We start from the raw sequence: 19,441 nt of genomic DNA, 5'->3' as shown, positions 1-19,441 counted from the left end.
GGGGAAAGGAGAATGGGGGGGAAAGGAGAATGGGGGGGAAGGAGAATGGGGGGGAAAGGGAGAATGGGGGGGGGAAAGGAGAATGGGGGGGAAAGGAGAATGGGGGGGGGGAAAGGAGAATGGGGGGGGGGTGAGGCTGAACAGGCCGGGCCAGAGCCTTCGGGCAGGGCACATCCCCAGCACCAGATTTACAGATAGGTGGCGTTGGGTCGGGTCGGGGGGGTGGTGGGAGGAAGGTCGGTTCGGTTCGCGTCGGGGGGAGGGAGGGAGAGGGAGGACAGGTCGGTGGGGGGGTGAGGTCGGGGGGTGGGGGGTGAGGTCGGATCCAGTCCGGGGGGGAGGGGGGCGGGAAGCGGGAGTCAGGTCCAGTCCGGAGGCAGTGGGGGGGGGAAACGGGAGTTAGGTCCGGTCCGGGGGGGGCGGGGGGGGGGGCGGTGGGGGGAAGCGGGAGTCAGGTCGGGTCGATGCGGGGGGGGGGGGGAAGCGGGAGTCGGATCCGGTCCGGCGGCGGGGTGGGGGGGGGGGAAGCGGGGAGTCGTCCGGTCCGGGGGCGGGAAGCGGGAGTCGGGTCGGCAGGAAGCAGGAGCTGGCCGTAGGAGGAGCCTTATTCATGCAGCCCCAGTGAGGCCATTCGGCCAGGGCTAGGGGCTGCGTGCTTTGGGCCCCTCCCACACAGTTTCGGGCGCCTGGAGCTACTGCACTTGCGCGCCACTGTAGCGCGCATGTGCAGAGGTCCCGGCACTGTTTTCAGCACAGGGACTTGGCTCCGCCCCTACAGCTCCTGCTGTGCTGCGCCGAGGACCAGAGGACCTGCATGGAGGTGGAGAATACGGAGGGTTTTTTTTCAGGCGCACTTTGTGGCGCGAAAAACGGGCGTCCAGGTCGGGACTGCGCCGTTCTAGGCGTGGCTCGAAACTTGGGCCCTAAGTGCCCATCCAACCATCTCTTTAAAGTGGTGAGGGTTTCTGCATCCACCACTCTTCCAGGCAGCGAGTTCCAGATCCCCACAACCCTCTGCGTAAAGAAGATCCCCCTCAAATCCCCTCTAAACCTTCCACTAACCACCTTAACACTATGCCCCCTCGTAATAGACCCTTCCACCAATGGAAATAGGCCCTTACTATCCACTATGTCCAGGCCCCTCAATATTTTGTACACTCAATGAGGTCTCCTCTCAACCTCCTCTGATCCAATGAGAACAAACCCAGCCTATCCAATCTGTCCTCATAACTAAGATTCTCCATTTCAGGCAGCATCCTAGTAAATCTCCTCTAGTGCAATCTCTCTAGTGCAATCACGTCCTTCCCGTAATACAGCAACCAGAACTGCTTGCAGTACTCCAGCTGTGGCCTAACCAAAGTATTATACAATTTAAGCATAACCTCCCTGCTCTTATGTTCTATGCCTCCGACAATAAAGGCAAGCATTCCATATGCCTTCTTAACCACCTTATCCACTTGGCCTGCTACTTTCAGGGATCTGTGGACAAGCTCTCCAAGGTTCCTTTGTTCATCTATACTATTAAGTGGCCTACTGCTTAATGTGTATACCCTTTCCTTATTAGCCCTCCCAAAGTGCATCACCTCACATTTCTCTGAATTAAATTCCATTTGCCACTGCTATGCCCACCTGACCAGTAGATTGACATCCTTCTGCAGCCCATGACTTTCCTCTTCATTATCAACCACACAGCCAATTTTAATGTCGTCTGCAAACTTTTTAATTGTTGTCTGACAAATGATCTATCCCCTCTCTCACTAGTATGTAATGCTCTGAGTTTATACTTACTACTGGTAGCATCTGCTACAATTAAAGATTGCTTTAGAAGCCAATTAGCAGGAGTTTTAATGGAAGAAATTCGACAGTGACATTACTGTATTCGTAAAAGTGCGGCAGCTCACTAGAATTAGCGTCCTATGGTGCTGAATAAAGAAAGTGAAGACTCAACTTGGAAATTTAGATGGGCTAACCTAGTTGTTAAATCACAAATATTAAATGTAGCATTAGCAGTGCAACATGAAATTCAGCAACATACCGTCCATTTTACCACCCAATTACCGCTGGAAAACAGTTTACAGCCCAAATCACAGCCAAAGTGGAAATTACCACTCATTTACCACCCATATATCGCTGGCGGTAAATTCGACAGCCAATTATCGCCGGCAATAAACAATAGCGCCTGCCCATTTTTAAAAAATGGATTCTGACGTCATTTCTCGTACCTATTAATGACCCAGAAAGCTTGGCATCTTTATCATACTCACAACCAGATATTAATATACCTTCAGTAATACTGTTTGCAATATTTTAAAACTAATGCTTGCCAAATAATAGTGACCTATTTCATTACAACTGTATACTTTTGCTTTTTCTTCTGATATGAATTTAATGACAAGCCAATGATGTGCGTTCTGCAACTAACATCTACATGCTCATATTTTCATTATTATTAACAATTCTGGTTCACTCCACAGAAGTCACAATCAATTAGTAGCAAGTTGATTTCAACTTTCATTCTTCATTAACGTCAGTACAACTGTGGAGACATTTTTAATTACTGTGAATAAAACATATCAAAAGCATGTTGAATACAGCAGAAATAATTTATTAAGTTATGTTTCCATTCTGGAAAGGACACAGCTTGCATACAAAGTTCAATATAATGAAAAGCAGCAATTGTGATTGGCTCAATTTATAAAACAATATAATTCAGCACTACATCTCGTATGCAGGAACGTGTCCTGGCAGTTCTCATTATATTCCCTCCAGGGGAATAAGATAGCACATCTCCGTCACATCTTTGAGTAACTTGCTCCAAACAAAGCTAATTTTTGAACACACTAACAATTTGATGTCGCTGCAAACAAATATTTTTAAGGATTTAAAAATCCAAAGTGCCTAATCTTTTTCTTGTCAATTTTCTCCTTCCGAGGGCATTCACTCCTTGTTGGGATATGATTCCACTGGCACCAGGCACTCTCCAACACCTTAGCCATTTATCCATTCTTCATATGTTACCCTTCGCAGTAATTACTGACAGGCTACTTAATTATATGGGGCACTGCAATCGAGCCCAATTCTGCCCTCACCCAACAATATGAGCACACTTTGGGCAGGAGTCAACACATAACAATCATGAAAAGAAAGACTTGCATTTATATAGCGCCTGTCACGACCACCGGACGTCTCAAGCACTTTGCAGCCAATTAAGTATTTTTTGAAGTGTAGTCACTGTTGCAATGTGGGAAATGCAGCAGCCAATTTGTGGACAGCAAGCTCCCACAAACAGCAACATGATAGTAACTATATAATCTGTTTTTTGTTATGTTGATTCAGGGATGACTCCCCTGCTCTTCTTCAAATAGCACCATGGGACCTTTTACACCCACTTGAGAGAGCAGACAGGGCCTCTGTTTAACATCTCATCTGAAAGACAGCACTCCCTCAGCATTACACTGGAGTGTCAGCTGAGATTTTGTACTCAAGTCCCAATGTGGGATTTGAACCCACAACCTTCTGACTCAGAGGCAAGTGTGCTACCCACTGAGCCACAGCTGACACTATGAGAATGAGAACCCTGGCCAATTGTCCACCAGTGGAGCCAGAGATACTGGGCACTTCCTATAAATGTGGCTCAACTACTCACTGAATAAATTTGTTGGGGGTAATTTTGACTAGTGCAATAGTGTAAAATGCGGGAGAGCCCATTTTGTTGCTCTCCCAATTTGTATTAAGTTAAGCCTGCCAGGGGAGCCCATAATTATGGACATCAATTAGAGAGGCAAAGCGACTTTTAAAGCATCAGATTTCACCTTGTCGTTGCGCTTGTTACAAAGCTGAAAATACAGAGTAAATGTTGATTGATTGAGTTCGTCCCTGGATTGCAGAACGGGCTGATGGCTCATCAGTCCTTTACTCAGCAGTGCTATGTGGAGGAAGAAGAAAAACAAAATTAAAAGCAACAAAATAAATGAATGATACAAGTAGGAAATGTTACCGTGTGCTCTGTGCACACCAAATGTAAACACAAAAATTTGCTGCATGTGATCACCCCATGTTTGTGCTCTTGGAAGTTCATGAGCCAACAGCTTGTAAAAGGCTGATCAGCATGAGAGATTCTCTAGCTGCGCTACTGGCATTTAAATAACAAAAGAACTGTGGGAAGCGACTGGGGGGATTTCACTGAAGAAGCTCCCTGAAGGAGGTGAATTCAAGAAGACAGACAAGCAGAGAAAAGAACTGCTAAAATGGCAACAAGACAGAACAGAAAGTGTAGAGATAAGGGGCAAAAAAATCATTAATAAAAAGCGAGAAAGATAGACTTTAAAGAGCAAAGTGCAAGATCATTTATCAGAAATAAAGATGAAATGAATTAGATAGGAAATGTAATTTAAAAAAATGTGAAGTATACGACTGGGAATACAAAGTCATACGAAAACTGAAGGATGAAAATAAGAAGCTGTGCGGAATCATGAACATAGATTAGAATCTTATGTTCTTCTTCAAAATAGTGCCACGGGATCTATAACATCCACCTGAGGGAGTAGACGGCGCCTCAGTTTAACATCTCATCTGAAAGAGTGCACCTCTGACTGTACAACACTCCCTCAGTACTGCACAGGAGTGTCAGCCTAGATTTTTGTGCTTGAGTCTCTGGAGTGGGACTTGAACCCACAACTTTCTGACTCAGAGGTGAGAGTGCTACAAACTGAGCCATGGCTGACAACGAAGCAGATTACACCGTCCCCTCAAAAAAAAGAGTTCTTTACCAGTATTCCAGAATTTATCCCCAAATAACACCCACTGATAACTTCTTGCCCTATAATATAAAGATGATTATTTTTAAAACTGCAAATGTTGAATATCTGAAATAAAAATAGAAATTGCTGGAAACACACAATGGGTCAGTCAATATCATTAAAGAGAAACAACAGGTTTAATGTTTTGGATGTGTAACCCTTCATCAGAACAATATATATAATAATATTATTGGAATGACCAGCAAGTTTGCATGTTTTAACCTGTGATTCCTGGCATTCATTAATTTTGTTCATAACTATTCATATTGTGTTACAATTTGTTACTGATTTGAAGAAAAAGGCCTTTATCAATAAAGGCTCTTGACATTTACTGTCCAGCTAAAGATAAATGTTAAATAATTCTGCTGGATGTTTGTCTTATAGAGACCATATGACATTCACTCCAACACGCCAGTGGAAGAAATACTTCTCATGATTAGAACTGAAAAAGTGCACTGTTCATCTACCTGGTCCAAAGGCTTGGTGGCGTTAGTAAAAAAGGTAAAGAATGGAAAGAAAAGGTCACGGCATGCACTTTTATAGCTGGCGCAGAGATATTTTTAGCCAGAAAAATCAACCTGAAAACGCTTCACTGCCGTAAAAGATGAAAAAGAAATCTCAGTACTGTTTGAGAACATTCTGTTTTGAAATACAGAGGGGAAATTTAACCCACTAGGTCCAGCAAGAACGAGGGGTCCTTTAAAATGGAGCCTTCAGCCTTACTTCCCCGATCCCATTGAAATACTGCTGGTCACCATTTTAAATGCTCACTGCAGTTCGGGGTCAGCAAGTTGGGCTTCCATCACGACAATGGGACCCCGATTGGATTTTAACTCAGGTCTGACTGGGGAAGCTTACCGAGGAGTCCCGTCAGGCAAAGGAAGGTCAGAAGCCACCAGGAGCAGGAAGCGACCCTCCAACCTAAGACAAAACCTTTCCTTCATGGGGCCAGTAAAAACAGGAGTGCTCCTCCAGGCCTCAGACAGGAAGGTTGCAGCTTCCCATGCCTCAGGCACACCACCTTGCCTCCAACAGATCCTCCCAAAAACCCTGTTCATCATTTTATCTTCTTGCCAGCAAGCCTTGCTTTGGTGCCGGCCTGGAATCTGGGCCTATGAGTGTTTTCTTGCAGTCGCCCACACCCCACCCTTGACCTGAAACCCACGGAGAGTTAAAATTAACCCCATAGTTTTACTTCGGAAACTCCAGGACCAAAGGTAAATGCACTTTTGGTTTGGTCCTCTGGGAACGTGAGTTGGTTTGATGTCTGATTTCTGGCAGTGTAGTAAAAGAATATGGGCACAAAATTGGGATCGGTAGCACCCATTGTTTGACGCTATAGGTGCCGCTTGGGGACCAGTATGGCACCAGATGTGTGCGCGCACATGAATCATGGCAGATGCCATTTTGGTAAAGTATAAACAAGAGATGACCTTTAGCCACATCTGAAGCAGATGTTAGTCCATTTTCACTTGCAAATAAGGGACCTAACGCCTGCTTCTGGTCCCTGCTGCAGCCAGTGCTGATTGCCTCCAGGAAAACCAACGCTAAACACAATGTAAGTTTAAAAAGGCTAAGTACTCACCACCGCTCCCAGTCCCTAGATCTCCGACCTCACCCCCAACTCTGATTTTCAGGGTCCCGCAATCTCCTCCCGGCTCTAGCCCCGACCTCCTTGCCCACCCCGCCCGCCCCCCCCCAAACAGCGCTCCCGAGGCCTGCAATCATCCTAACCGATCCCCCACCGAACCCCGATCACAGACTCCGAGGCCCATCCGTTCCTCCTCCAGACCTCCACGACCACCTACCTGGAAATCGGATCATGAACCAGTGCAGGCTCCTACCGCAATGCCATCTACATTATAATGAGGTCCGAGGCCCAAAATCAGGGCCTCCTCGGACCTCCCCAGTTGAGTGTGGGCTGTTAACACTGTGCAGGTAAGGCGCACGAATTTCTAAGCTTTTGTGCCTATCATTTCTCATGATTGTGTTGGGCTGATTAACCTGAGAAAGTGTAAAAGGAATGGGGCTAGTATCTGCACTCAGTCTCTAGTAGGTGGAGAGAGGTATGCATTATTTCTCTTTGTGCCTAGTTGCTGTATGTTCTTATGTTTCCTGGACGTTTAGGGAGGCCATATATTTTGGGATCAGGATTACATTTTGGGAATTTGCTTCATGACTACCTGTAGCAGGGCTCCTGAAGCTAAATTCAAAGTCAATTTTGTAAGAAAATCCAGTCCTCATCCCAAATGATTCCTGCATTTCAATAAGCACCTGCATAAAACACACTACACTGGACAAATGTAGACAAAATATATCAAAGTCAATGTCAAACAGCAATCATGTTTAATGTAAAGTTCCGGTGATTTTTAAAAATTCTTTATTGGGATTGGCAAGGCAGCATTTGTTGCTCATTCCTATTCACCCTGAGAAGACGACAGTGAGCCTTTTTTCTGTTTGATACAACTAAGTGGTTTGCTCGGTCATTTCAAAGGTCAGTATGTCAACCATGTTAGTATGGGACTGCAGTCACAGATGGGCCAGATTAGGTAAGGAAGGCACTTTTCCTACCCTAAAGGAAATTAGTGAACTGTTGGGTTTTTAGCAAGAATTTAACAACTCCATGGTCATTTTTAAACAAGATTTTTATTTCTAGATTTTGTTTTTAAACTGAATTAAAATTTTCACATCTGACTTGTGGGATTGAACAGGTTTATCTGAATTAGACTCAGGCTCGACTCTAGTAACATAACCATTATACTACCATATCCACTAGTAACAGCTTTGTAGCAAAATCTTTCCTCTTAGCAGTTTGCGTACTTAGTCATGTATTTCAAAGAATTGTGACGTTTTTCTTTTATCTACCAGCAAAAAAACACAATGTTAAAATACGGTATTTTATTTCATGTTAGCTTCTTGTGAAAGAGCCTGAGAGTCGGCTATCAAGTCTCAAGGACATTCAGAATTCTCCATACTTAGTTGATGTGAACTGGGACGCTGTTCTGGAGAAGAATCTCCCTCCTGCTTTTGTTCCAAATGTGAGTTAACAAAGAGAAGGCAAAATGTAATAACCTTGATTGAATAATTCCCTTGCTGTGAGTTTTATTGTTGCATTTTATTAAGCTGATAAGTAATGTTGCTCCGAAACGGTGCATTTTAAAAATGTGAAATGAGCAGCATAGTAAGGTGACCAAGAGGTCAATTGGTGGATGAAGAGACAAACCAACTGAACTGATAGATGTGTGAGGTATCTGATTGTTCCTTCCCATTATGGCAAACATTGGCTCTGGATTCACGGCACCTACGGGAGCGTACAAGGTGCGCATGCACCCATAGGGGCTGTGCAAGTTCCGGGTTTACGTATGCGAAGCGCATGCAACTAAGCCCGGTGTAATGTCTGTAAGCTTGTAATGTTTGTAGCTCCACACACTGGATGTGGACGTATTGTGTACTGCAACTACAAAGTTAATAATAAACAGAACCATGAAGTTCCGGAGACTTCTGAGAGTTGCCTGCCATGTTAGGAAGCTGAGTGTGTGCTGTGCTCTGTGAATATATCACCTTTGGTGGCGAGATGGGATTTTTTGGATGATTTAAAACTGAAATTTTGTTGGTGAAAGATTCCGCCAGCTGACAAAGAGACTTTGGAAGCTTTCCTGTCTTTGGAAATAGCTACAAATCCGAGGTAAAAAACGGGGAGGTCGAGGAGGCAGAGTGGCAGTGTGGTGAGGCCTACAAGAAGCTCAACAGGCGTCGGGAGCCAGCGGGAGGTCGAGGAGGCGGAGCGGCAGCGTGGTGAGGCCTATAAAGGCCAGCCGGTGCAGCTGCAGCAGGGAGACAATAAAGAAGTAGAAAGAAATCGAAAGGTGACGTCACAGTCAAGAGGGTAAGTGATTGATAAGTAGTTTTTCTTTTTCTTTTCTTTATCAGTACGTAACATTTTAGCATTGTTGTTGTCAAATTAAGTTAATCTAGGGGCTAAGTCATGGCAGGACAGCTCGGACATGTGTGCTATGTGGGAAGTCAGGGATGCTTCGAGTGTCCCTGACGACTACATTTGCGGGAAGTGCATCCGCCTGCAGCACCTGACAGACCGCATTGCGGCACTGGAGCTGCGGGTGGATTTATTCTTGAGCATCCACAATGCTGACACGACGTGAATAGCACATTGAGTGAGTTGGCCACACCGCAGGTAAAGGGTACATAGCCAGATAGGGATGGGTGGCCAACAGGAACAGCAGTGGAAGGAAGGTAGTGCATGGATCCCCTGCGGTCATCCCCCTGAAAAACAGGTACACAGCTTTGGGTACTGTTGAGGGGGATGATTCATCAGGGGAGAGCAGCAGCAGCCAAGTTCATTGCACCATGGGTGGCTCTGCTGCACAGGAGGGCAGGAAAAAGAGTGGGAGAGCTATAGTGACAGGGGATTCGATTGTAAGGGGAATAGATAGACGTTTCTGCGGCCACAATCGAGACACCAGGATGGTATGTTGCCTCCCTGGTGCAAGGGTCAGGATGTCTCTGAGCAGGTGCAGGATATTTTGAAGAGGGAGGGTGAACAGCCAATTGTCGTGGTGCATATAGGAACCAACGATATAGGAAAAAAGGGATGAAGTCCTACAAGACGAATTTAGGGAGCTAGGAGCTAAATTAAAAATTAGGACCACAAAAGTAGTAATCTCAGGATTGCTACCAGTACCCCGTGCTCGGCAGAGTAGGTATCGCAGGATAGCTCAGATGAATACGTGGCTTGAGGAGTGGTGCAGAAGGGAGGATTCAAATTCCTGGGACTTTGGAACTGGTTCTGGGGGAAGGTGGGACCAGTACAAACCGGACGGTCTGCACCTGGGCAGGACCAGAACGAATGTCCTCAGGGGAGTGTTTGCTAGTACTGTTGGGGAGGAGTTAAACTAATATGGCAGGGGGATGGGAACCTATGCAGGGAGACGGAGGGAAGTAGAAAGGGGACAGAAGCAAAAGATTGAAAGAGGAAAAGTAATAGTGGAGGGCAGAGAAACCCAAGGCAAAAAGAAAAAAGGGCCAAATTTCAGCAAAATTCTAAAGGGGCAAAGTGTGTTAAAAAGACAAGCCTGAAGGCTCTGTGCCTGAATGCGAGGAGTATTTGGAATAAGGTGGACGAATTAACTGCGCAGATAGCAGTTAACGGCTATGATGTCATTGGCATCACGGAGACATGGCTTCAGGGTGACCAAGGCTGGGAACTCAACATCCAGGGGTATTCAACATTTAGGAAGGATAGACAGCCAGAAAAAGGAGGTGGGGTGGCGTTGCTCGTTAAAGAGGAAATTAATGCAATAGTAAGGAAGGACATTAGCTTGGATAATGTGGAGTCAGTATGGGTGAAGCTACGGAATACCAAACGGCAGGAAACACTAGTGGGAGTAGTGTACAGACCACCAAACAGTAGTAGTGAGGTTGGGAACAGCATCAAACAAGAAATTAGGGATGCGTACAATAATGGTACAGCAGTTATCATGGACAACTTTAATCTACATATTGATTGGGTTAACCAAACTGGTAGCAATGCGGTGGAGGAGGATTTCCTGGAGTGTATTAGGGATGGTTTTCTAGACCAATATGTCGAGGAACCAACTAGAGAGCTGGCCATCCTAGACTGGGTGATGTGTAATGAGAAAGGACTAATTAACAATCTTGTTGTGCGAGGCCCCTTGGGGAAGAGTGAACGTAATATGGTAGAATTTTTATTAAGATGGAGAGTGACACAGTTAATTCAGAGACTAGGATCCTGAACTTAAGGAAAGGTAACTTTGATGGTATGGAACGTAAATTGGCTAGAATAGACTGGCAAGTGAGACTTAAAGGGTTGACAGTGGATAGGCAATGGCAAACATTTAAAGATCACTTGGATGAACTTCAACAATTGTACATCCCTCTCTGGAGTAAAAATAAAACGGGGAAGATGGCTCAACCGTGGCTAAAAAGGGAAATTAAGGATAGTGGTAAATCCAAGGAAGAGGCCTATAAATTGGCCAGAAAAAGCAGCATACCTGAGGACTGGGAGAATTTTGTAATACGGCAAAGGGTTGAATTCGGAGGGGGAAAATAGAGTATGAGAGGATGCTTTGCTGGGAACATAAAAACTGACTGCAAAAGCTTCTATAGATATGTGAAAAGAAAAAGATTAGTGAAAACAAACGTAGATCCCTTGCAGTCAGATTCAGGTGAATTTATAATGGGGAACAAAGCAATGGCGGACCAGTTAAACAAGTACTTTGGTTCTGTCTTCACGAAGGAAGACACAAATAAACTTCCGGAAATACTCGGGGAACGAGGGTCAAGTGAGAAGGAGGAACTGAAGGAAATCCTTATTAGGCGGGAAATGGTGTTAGGGAAATTGATGAGATTGAAAGCCGATAAATCTCTCGGGCCTGATAGTCTGCATCCCAGAGTACTTAAGGAAGTAGCCCAAAAAATAGTGGATGCATTGGTGATCATTTTCCAACAGTCTATCTTCTCTGGATCAGTTCCTATGGATTGGATGGTAGCTAATGTAACACCACTTTTTAAGAAAGGAGGAAGAGAGAAAACGGGTAATTATAGACCGGTTAGCCTTACATCAGTGGTGGGGAAAATGTTGGAATTAATTATTAAAGATGAAATAGCAGCACATTTGGAAAGCATGACGGGATCAGCCCAAGTCAGCATGGATTTATGAAAGGGAAATCCTACTTGACAAATCTTCCAGAATTTTTTGAGGATGCAACTGGTGGAGTGGACAAGGGAGAACCAGTGGATGTGGTGCACTTGGACTTTCAAAAGGCTTTTGACAAGGTGCCACACAAGAGATTGGTGTGCAAAATTAAAGCACATGGTATTGGGGGTAATGTACTGACGTGGATAGAGAACTGGTTGGCAGACAGGAAGCAGAGAGTCGGGATAAACAGGTCCTTTTCAGAATGGCAGGCAGTGATTAGTGGGGTACCATAGGGCTCAGTGCTGGGATCCCAGCTATTTACAATATACATTAATGATTTGGATGAGGAAATTGAGTGTAATGTCTCCAAGTTTGCAGATGACACTAAGCTGGGTGGCAGTATGAGCTGTGAGGAGGACGCTAAAAGGCTGCAGGGTGACTTGGACAGGTTAGGTGAGTGGACAAACGCGTGGCAGATGCAGTATAATGTGGATAAATGTGAGGTTGTCCACTTTGCTGGGAAAAACATGAAGGCAGAATATTATCTGAATGGCAGCAGATTAGGAAAACGGGAGGTGCAGCGAGACCTGGGCATCATGGTACATCAATCATTGAAAGTTGGCATGCAGGTTCAGCAGGCGGTGAAGAAGGCAAATGGTATGTTGGCCTTCATAGCGAGAGGATTTGAGTGTAGGAGCAGGGAGGTCTTACTGAAGTTGTACAGGGCCTTAGTGAGGCCTCACCTGGAATATTGTGTTCAGTTTTGATCTCCTAATCTGAGGAAGGACGTTCTTGCTATTGAGGGAGTACAGCGAAGGTTCACCAGACTGATTCCCGGGATGGCAGGACTGACATATGAGGAGAGACTGGATCGACTGGGCCTGTATTCACTGGCGTTTAGAAGGATGAGAGGGGATCTCATAGAAACATATAAAATTCTGACGGGACTGGACAGGTTAGATGCAGGAAGAATGTTCCTGATGTTGGGGAAGTCCAAAACCAGGGGACATAGTCTAAGGATAAGAGGTAAGCCACTTAGGATTGAGATGAGGAGAAACTTCTTCACTCAGAGAGTTGCTAAGCTGTGGAATTCCCTACTGCAGAGAGTTGTTGATGCCAGTTCATTGGATATATTCAAGGGGGAGTTAGATAAGGGCCTTACGGCTAAAGGGATCAAGGGGTATGGAGAGAAAGCAGGGAAGGGATACTGAGGTGAATGATCAGCCATGATCTTATCGAATGGCCTACTCCTGCACCTATTTTCTATGTTTTCTAGGTTTCTATGAGCACACTAGTTTAAACTGCATCGTCAAAATGGCAGCATCCATAGGAGTAATGGAACATTTGGGGGAATATAGACACGACCGGGAACGTTTTAAAGCATATGTGGACTGGCTAGAAATGTATTTCACTGCAAATAACATAATCGAAGTTCCAGAGAATGCAGATCAGAACCGGGCGATGTTGGAATGGAAATGAGCTATCTTCTTTTTGGAGGCAGGTCCGGCATTGTATGAAACGCTGATAAATCTGCTTGTGCCTGACAAGTCAAAGGATACAACGCTTAGAGATTTTAACAAAGCTGGAGCAGCACTACAATCCCAAACCGTTAGAAATTGCTGAAAGCTATCGTTTCGGGATACGGGATCAAAAGACTGATGAAAGTATCAGTGATTACATTGTAGCATTAAAAAAGCTATCTATTCACTGTAATTTCGGAAACTTTCAAAACCGAGCATTACAGGACCGTTTTGTTTGTGGGTTGAAAAATGATGTGGTCAGAAGAAAGTTATTGACAACTGATGACTTGACTTTTGAGCTTGCTTGTCAGACACCGAGGTCGATGGGTATGGCCGATCAATATTCCCGAGAATTTCATAATAATTATGGTCGTCAGTCAACTGAGGTGAATCGCCTGCAGATTCAAAGTAAAAGGCAGTGGGGGCCCAAAGTCTCAGAAACTGGAAATCTAACAGAGCACCAAAGTCGTGCCATAGGTGCCTGGGACAACACATTGCTCAAAGTTGTCCATATATGAAGGCAGAGTGTTTCTTCTGCAGAAAGACTGGGCATCTTGCGAAGGCATGCCGACTGAAGGGTAAACCAGTTTTTAAAGCTATGAGTAGAAATCCCCAGAGACTACATAGCATGGAAGAACAACAACAGGACGAGGAGATGTTAGAGTTACACGTCAGCAGGAGCACGAGGTTAACAGACAGTGATTCAAAAAGTATCAAAATCCACATAGATGTTGCAGGATTCAAGATACCAATGGAAATCGACATGGGTGCATCCGTGAGTGTAGTACCGGAGTCGCTATACCTTGACAAATTGCGTGATTTCCCATTGGAGAAATCCAAGATAGAGCTATGAGACTACTCGGGAGAGAACATTCCTGTGGTAGGTCGTATCACCATACTGGTGAAATACAAGGATCAAGTTCAGAACTTGCCTCTAATAGTATTGAAAGGAGACAAGCCTGCCTTACTGGGAAGAAATTGGTTGAGATCACTGAAGCTGGATTGGAGTGAGATTTTCCGTGTTGAAACGAGATTTGCATCAACGGATGATGTTATCAAGAAGTATCCAAAGGTGTTCTGTGAAACAGGCAGTCCGATCCAAGGCTTCAAGGCAAATGTCAAGACACAGAAGAATGCTAGATCGATTTACTGCAAGCCACTTTCCGTACCATATGCACTCAAGGAGAAAGTTGAGCAAGAACTCAAAAGACTAGAGACTGAGAACATTATCTCTAAGATAGATCGATGTAATTGGGCTACATCCATTGTTGTTGTACCAAAGTCCGGTGGTAAGGTAAGATTGTGCGGTGATTATAAAGTAACCGTAAACCAGGTTCTAGAGGGTAATGTCCCCAATACATTGCCAAATATAGAAGATTTGTTCACAACACTGACAGGTCGTCAAATCATCTCAAAACTGGATCGTACGAATGCCTACTTACAGCTTGAACTAGATGAGGAGTCCAAGTCATGCTTGACTATAAATACTCATCTAGGCCTATATCAATTTAATAGGCTACCGTTTGGAGTGTCTTCCGCCCCTGCCATATTCCAAGGGGTAATGAAACAGATTTTGCAAGGTATTGAAGGGGTAGTATGTTATTTGGATGACATACTAATTTCAGCACCAAATAGGCAAATTCATAACAACATATTGAATGAAGTCCTCAAACGGCTAGAGAGGCACAGGGTACGAGGGTCTGCTCGTAAGTGTGAGTTATTTCAAAACTCAGTGGAGTATTTAGGGTACAGAGTAGACAAAGATGGTTTACATCCAAACAAGGGAAAACTGGATGCAATCAGAAATGCACCCACTCCCAGGGGAATGTCACTGAACTTCGATCATTCTTGGGTCTTTTGAACTATTATGGGATGTTCCTACCAAATTTGGCTACAGTATTACATCCATTGAATGAACTTTTGAAAAAAACAGGTCCATTGGAAGTGGTCAAAAGAATGCGATACAGCATTTAAGGAGTGTAAAAGCAAATTGGTAGAGAGCACCATGTTAGTTCACTGTGACATATCTAAGCAGATTAAGCTGGCATGTGATGCCTCTCCGTATGGAGTTGGGGCAGTGATCTCTCATGTATCATGTAGTGGGAAGGAGAGACCAATTGCTTTTGCTTCACGCACTCAGTGCCAGTGAGAATAATTATGCGCAAATTGAAAGGGAAGCTTTGGCATTAATTTTTGGGGTCAAGAAGTTTCACAAATACTTGTATGGTCGTAAGTTTACCATCGTTAAGGACCATAAGCCCCTAACAGCAATTCTCCATCCAAAGTCCCCAGTTCCAACATCAGCTGCAGCCTGAATGCAGAGATGGGCTTTGATTTTGTCAGCATATACATATGATATTGAATACAGACGATCAGCTGATCACAGTAATGCTGATACAATGTCTAGATTGCCTTCCCCATCACAAGTTACACCCAATAGGGAAGAAGTGTTTTATTTTTCATACATTGATGAACTGCCAGTCACAGCTGAAGAGATTGGTAGAGCAACCAAACGTGACCCAGTGATGACAATGGTGTATGATTATATTGCAAATGGATGGCCAAACCAGAACAGACAAAGATTATCATCCATTCTTCATTTGAAGAATGAAGATTGTATCATGTGGGGTGCAAGAGTGGTTATACCAAATAAATTTAGGTCCAAATTATTAGGAGACCTCCATGACCAGCACTTGGGAATGTGCTTGACCAAGAGTTTTGCACAAAGTTATTTTTGGTGGCCAGGTCTTGATAAAGATACAGAGTACATCGTGAGTCTGTGTACGACATCTCAATCGGTTAGACGGCAACCACCATCAGTACCATTACAGCCATGGAAATAGCCTCCCAGGGTGTGGCTAAGGATACATATTGATTTTGCTGAGTTAGAAGGACAACAATTGTTCATTATGATTGATAGCCATTCGAAGTGGGTTGAGGTGTTACCAATGTGGAAAATAACAACAAGTAAAACAGTAGACATTTTGCGGAGTTTATTTTCTTCCTTTGGCCTCCCAGAAGAAATTGTTTTAGATAATGGACCACAATTTTGTTCAGAAGAATTTGCACAGTTCACAAACAAAAATGGTGTGAAACATACCAAAATTCCACTGTACCAACCTGCTTCGAATGGTGCAGCAGAGCGCACTGTACAAATTGTAAAACGTGCCCTCATAAAACAAATGTTAGATCCAAATCCAAAGAAACGACAGTTGTCATTGGATCACAAACTGGCTAATTTTTAAATTATGTATCATAATACTCCTCACACAACTACTGGTAGAACACCAGCAGAGTTGTTTCTCAAACGACAGCCACGAACAATATTCTCGTTGTTAAAACCAAATTTGGCATAGTCCGTAGAAGAGGCACAATTAAGACAGAAAGAGAATCATGATAGAGGTAGAGTAAAAGAGAGAAGTGTGAAATTAAACCAGAAGGTGAGAGTGAAGAACCATCGCCATAAATGGTTAAAGTGGTTACTTGGAAGAGTGGTGAAGATATGTGGTCCTCGCACATATTTGGTCAAGATGGTTGATAATGGACAGGTTAGGTATGTTCATATTGATCATATTTTACCTACAGACATGGAAGGAGTTGAAGGTGGGAATGATTCAATTATTTTTGACTCATCAGATAGTTTTGATATACCAGTAGCATATCCTACATTTAATGTACTGGAAACAAATCCAAGAGAAAATCAGAATGTAAGTCTGAGTCCGAGTCAGGAAAACAAACAGCCTGAAGTTAGTGAGTTCAAATGAAAATCAAGGAAATTTCGTGGAGGAAAACATTCCTCAGGAGGAGCCTCAAATGAGTTTAAATTCGACACCATGTTTGGAAGGTTCTGTTCGAGAGCGAAAGTATCCTCTTCAAAACAGAAAACAAGTTAAGTTAAATTTGTAAATATGGAAAAAAATAAGTCTATATCCTTTGTTATGTATAAACATGCAAGTTATGTATGATGTTATAATAACTTCTTCATTAAGGAGGGAGAAGTGTAATGTCTGTCAGCTTGTAATGTTTGTAGTTCCACACTGTGGATGTGGATGTATTGTGTCTGCAACTACAGAGTTAATAATAAACAGAACCAGGAAGTTCCGGAGACTTCCGAGAGTTGCCTGCCATGTTAGGAAGCTGTGTGTGTGCTGTGCTCTGTGAATATATCACACCCGGAACTTGCGATCTGTCACTAATCCTCTTGACAGATCGCACGCATCCGTAAGTAAAGGGCCTCCCCGAGCAGAGAGTTAGGCTATTTGTCCAACTCCTGCCCAACGAATGCCCTTGAAATGCCCATGCCTGATAAAAGCAGGCGTAAAGCCTATTTTTATCAGCATAAGACTTTTAAAGCACAGAATAAAAAAATGTTTTCAATAATTTAAACATTTAAAATCCTATTAAATCAGATAAGTTTATTTTTAAACCCTATAAAATATGTAAATGTATTTTTTTAAATTTAATTTTAGTTTTAAATAATTAATTAAATTGCATTTTGATTAATTTTAAATATGTGACTTTAAAAAAAATGATCTCATGTGCTTGTGTGCTTTGGGGGATATTCCCATTCCTCCTTCTCTGATAGATTGGGCCGGCCCACGTGATCCCAGTGATGTGTATGAAGTGCATATGCTGCTGGGATATGTGGGCCGCTATGCAGGCCTTCGTGTAGAGCCCCAGAACATGAAGTCTCCAAAACTCTAGGAACAGCAGGTACTTTCGTAGAAATGTTTGCGATCAGAAGCCTCCGACCGCAAATTCTGTGCCATTATGTAAAATGTTAGTGAGTAATAAGCTTGAGGCATTAAATACTTAACCCACTCAGATGACCTTCCTTTATCCGCTACTTTAATCCAGGCGCTAACCTATCAATTACAAGTGGATTAATGAACATCTCCAATAAAATATCTCTGATAAATATATCCCCACCAATTAGATCAAAATTAACAGAAACAATAATGATTAACAAGGTGTTCTGATGAAAGATTGCACACCAAACATATAATTTCTCTTTTCTCTTTAAATATATTGACTGACTTGCTTATGTATTTTCAGCATTTTCTAGGTTTTTTTTCAGTCTTCCAGCATTTGTAATGAATGAGAAACTGTTGTCACAGCCCCTTGCCCAAATTTGGCTTCAAAATACACTTTCAGCCTCATAGTCCATAAACTTTCTCAATGCCCAGCACAAATTCAGAGCATTGATGCTCAGTACCTTTGCTAGGGTAAGGCACCCTGTCCTCACTAAGAATCTGGCCTGTTGTGGCATATCTGATGATGTGCAGAACTAGTTACATTATTTCCACAAATATAGTCATGACAGGGATACCTCACTGAAGAGATTTTTTTATTGTACACTATTGCTACTTACATAGAATTACATACATTATATAGCACAGAAACAGGCCATTCAACACTGGTCTATGCCCGTGTTTATAAACCACACAAGGCTCCTCCCATTCGTCCTATCCTGCCCTGGTATCTCTCTATTCCTTTCTTCCTCATGTGTGTGTCAAGCCTCCCCTTAAATGCATCAATCCTATCTGCTTCAAACACTGCGGCCCCAATTTCACCTACCAAGGTGGGTTTGCTGCGGCTGGGGTCTGTAGCGGGGACCCAACTCGCTGCCGGCTCCATCCCGCTCTGTTGAAGTGATTTTATCCTGATTGGGCATTTTAAGCCCGCCCAGCGAAGTTCCCGGCCAATTAAAAGGAAGCAGGTCTGATGACGTAATTTGGTGACGCGTCCTCAGCCGATTTCCTTAAAGGGACCATGTCAAAATTGATTTTGACAGTTATGCTGTCAGTCTTCTACAGCTCTCAGTAGATCATGAAACGTTACTGCAAAGCTACACTCAACCTCATCCTGCTGTGCCACTCATCACATCTCCATCACTCTGCCTTGCCTACCCTACTCCTGCACATCCTTACTGTTATATATGTGGACTTGTATTTAATCTCTACAGCCACCAGAGGGCTCATCCCCTGGATTCCCAAGGGATCCCATAATCCCTTGGGAGCACAGGTATTTAAGGAGGCTTCACAGGTTGGAGTAAAAGACTAAGATCACACTTTACATTGAGCTCACAATGTTCAGTCTGATTCTTTCTCCATACACAACAACTGGCGATGAGATACAGATAGCGAACCCAAAGATGCAGAGAATAGTGGGCATCCTGGAGAAATTTTCGGAGGGAAATGATTGGGAAACTTTCGTGGAGCGACACGACTAATACTTCGTGGCCAACGAGCTAGATGGGGAAGAGAGCGCTGCCAAACGAAGGGCGATCCTCCTCACCATCTGTGGGGCACCAACGTATGACCTCATGAAGAATCTGCTCACTCCAGCGAAACCCACGGAGAAATCGTACAACAATTTGTGCACACTGGTCCGAGAGCATTTGAACCTGAAGGAAAGCGTTCTGATGGCGAGGTACAGGTTCTACA

At 43.8% G+C, this 19,441-nt stretch overlaps 1 protein-coding gene across 1 annotated transcript in view; it reads left to right on the top strand.

The window, feature by feature from the left end:
- The window catches only part of LOC139234891 (serine/threonine-protein kinase 32B-like), a 268,203-nt gene that overhangs the window by 235,947 nt on the left and 12,815 nt on the right, over positions 1-19,441 (top strand). Inside the window, exons 6-8 of the mRNA XM_070865743.1 lie at positions 5,184-5,300; positions 7,712-7,837; positions 9,326-9,328. Of these exons, the coding sequence (XP_070721844.1) occupies positions 5,184-5,300; positions 7,712-7,837; positions 9,326-9,328 (246 nt within the window). The remainder of the gene's footprint in view (positions 1-5,183; positions 5,301-7,711; positions 7,838-9,325; positions 9,329-19,441) is intronic.

This window comes from Pristiophorus japonicus, chromosome 2 (assembly GCF_044704955.1).
Source record: "Pristiophorus japonicus isolate sPriJap1 chromosome 2, sPriJap1.hap1, whole genome shotgun sequence".
Lineage (NCBI taxonomy): Eukaryota > Metazoa > Chordata > Chondrichthyes > Pristiophoridae > Pristiophorus > Pristiophorus japonicus.
Note: the sequence above shows the minus strand (reverse complement) of the source record. Positions and strands in the feature narration are given on the sequence as shown.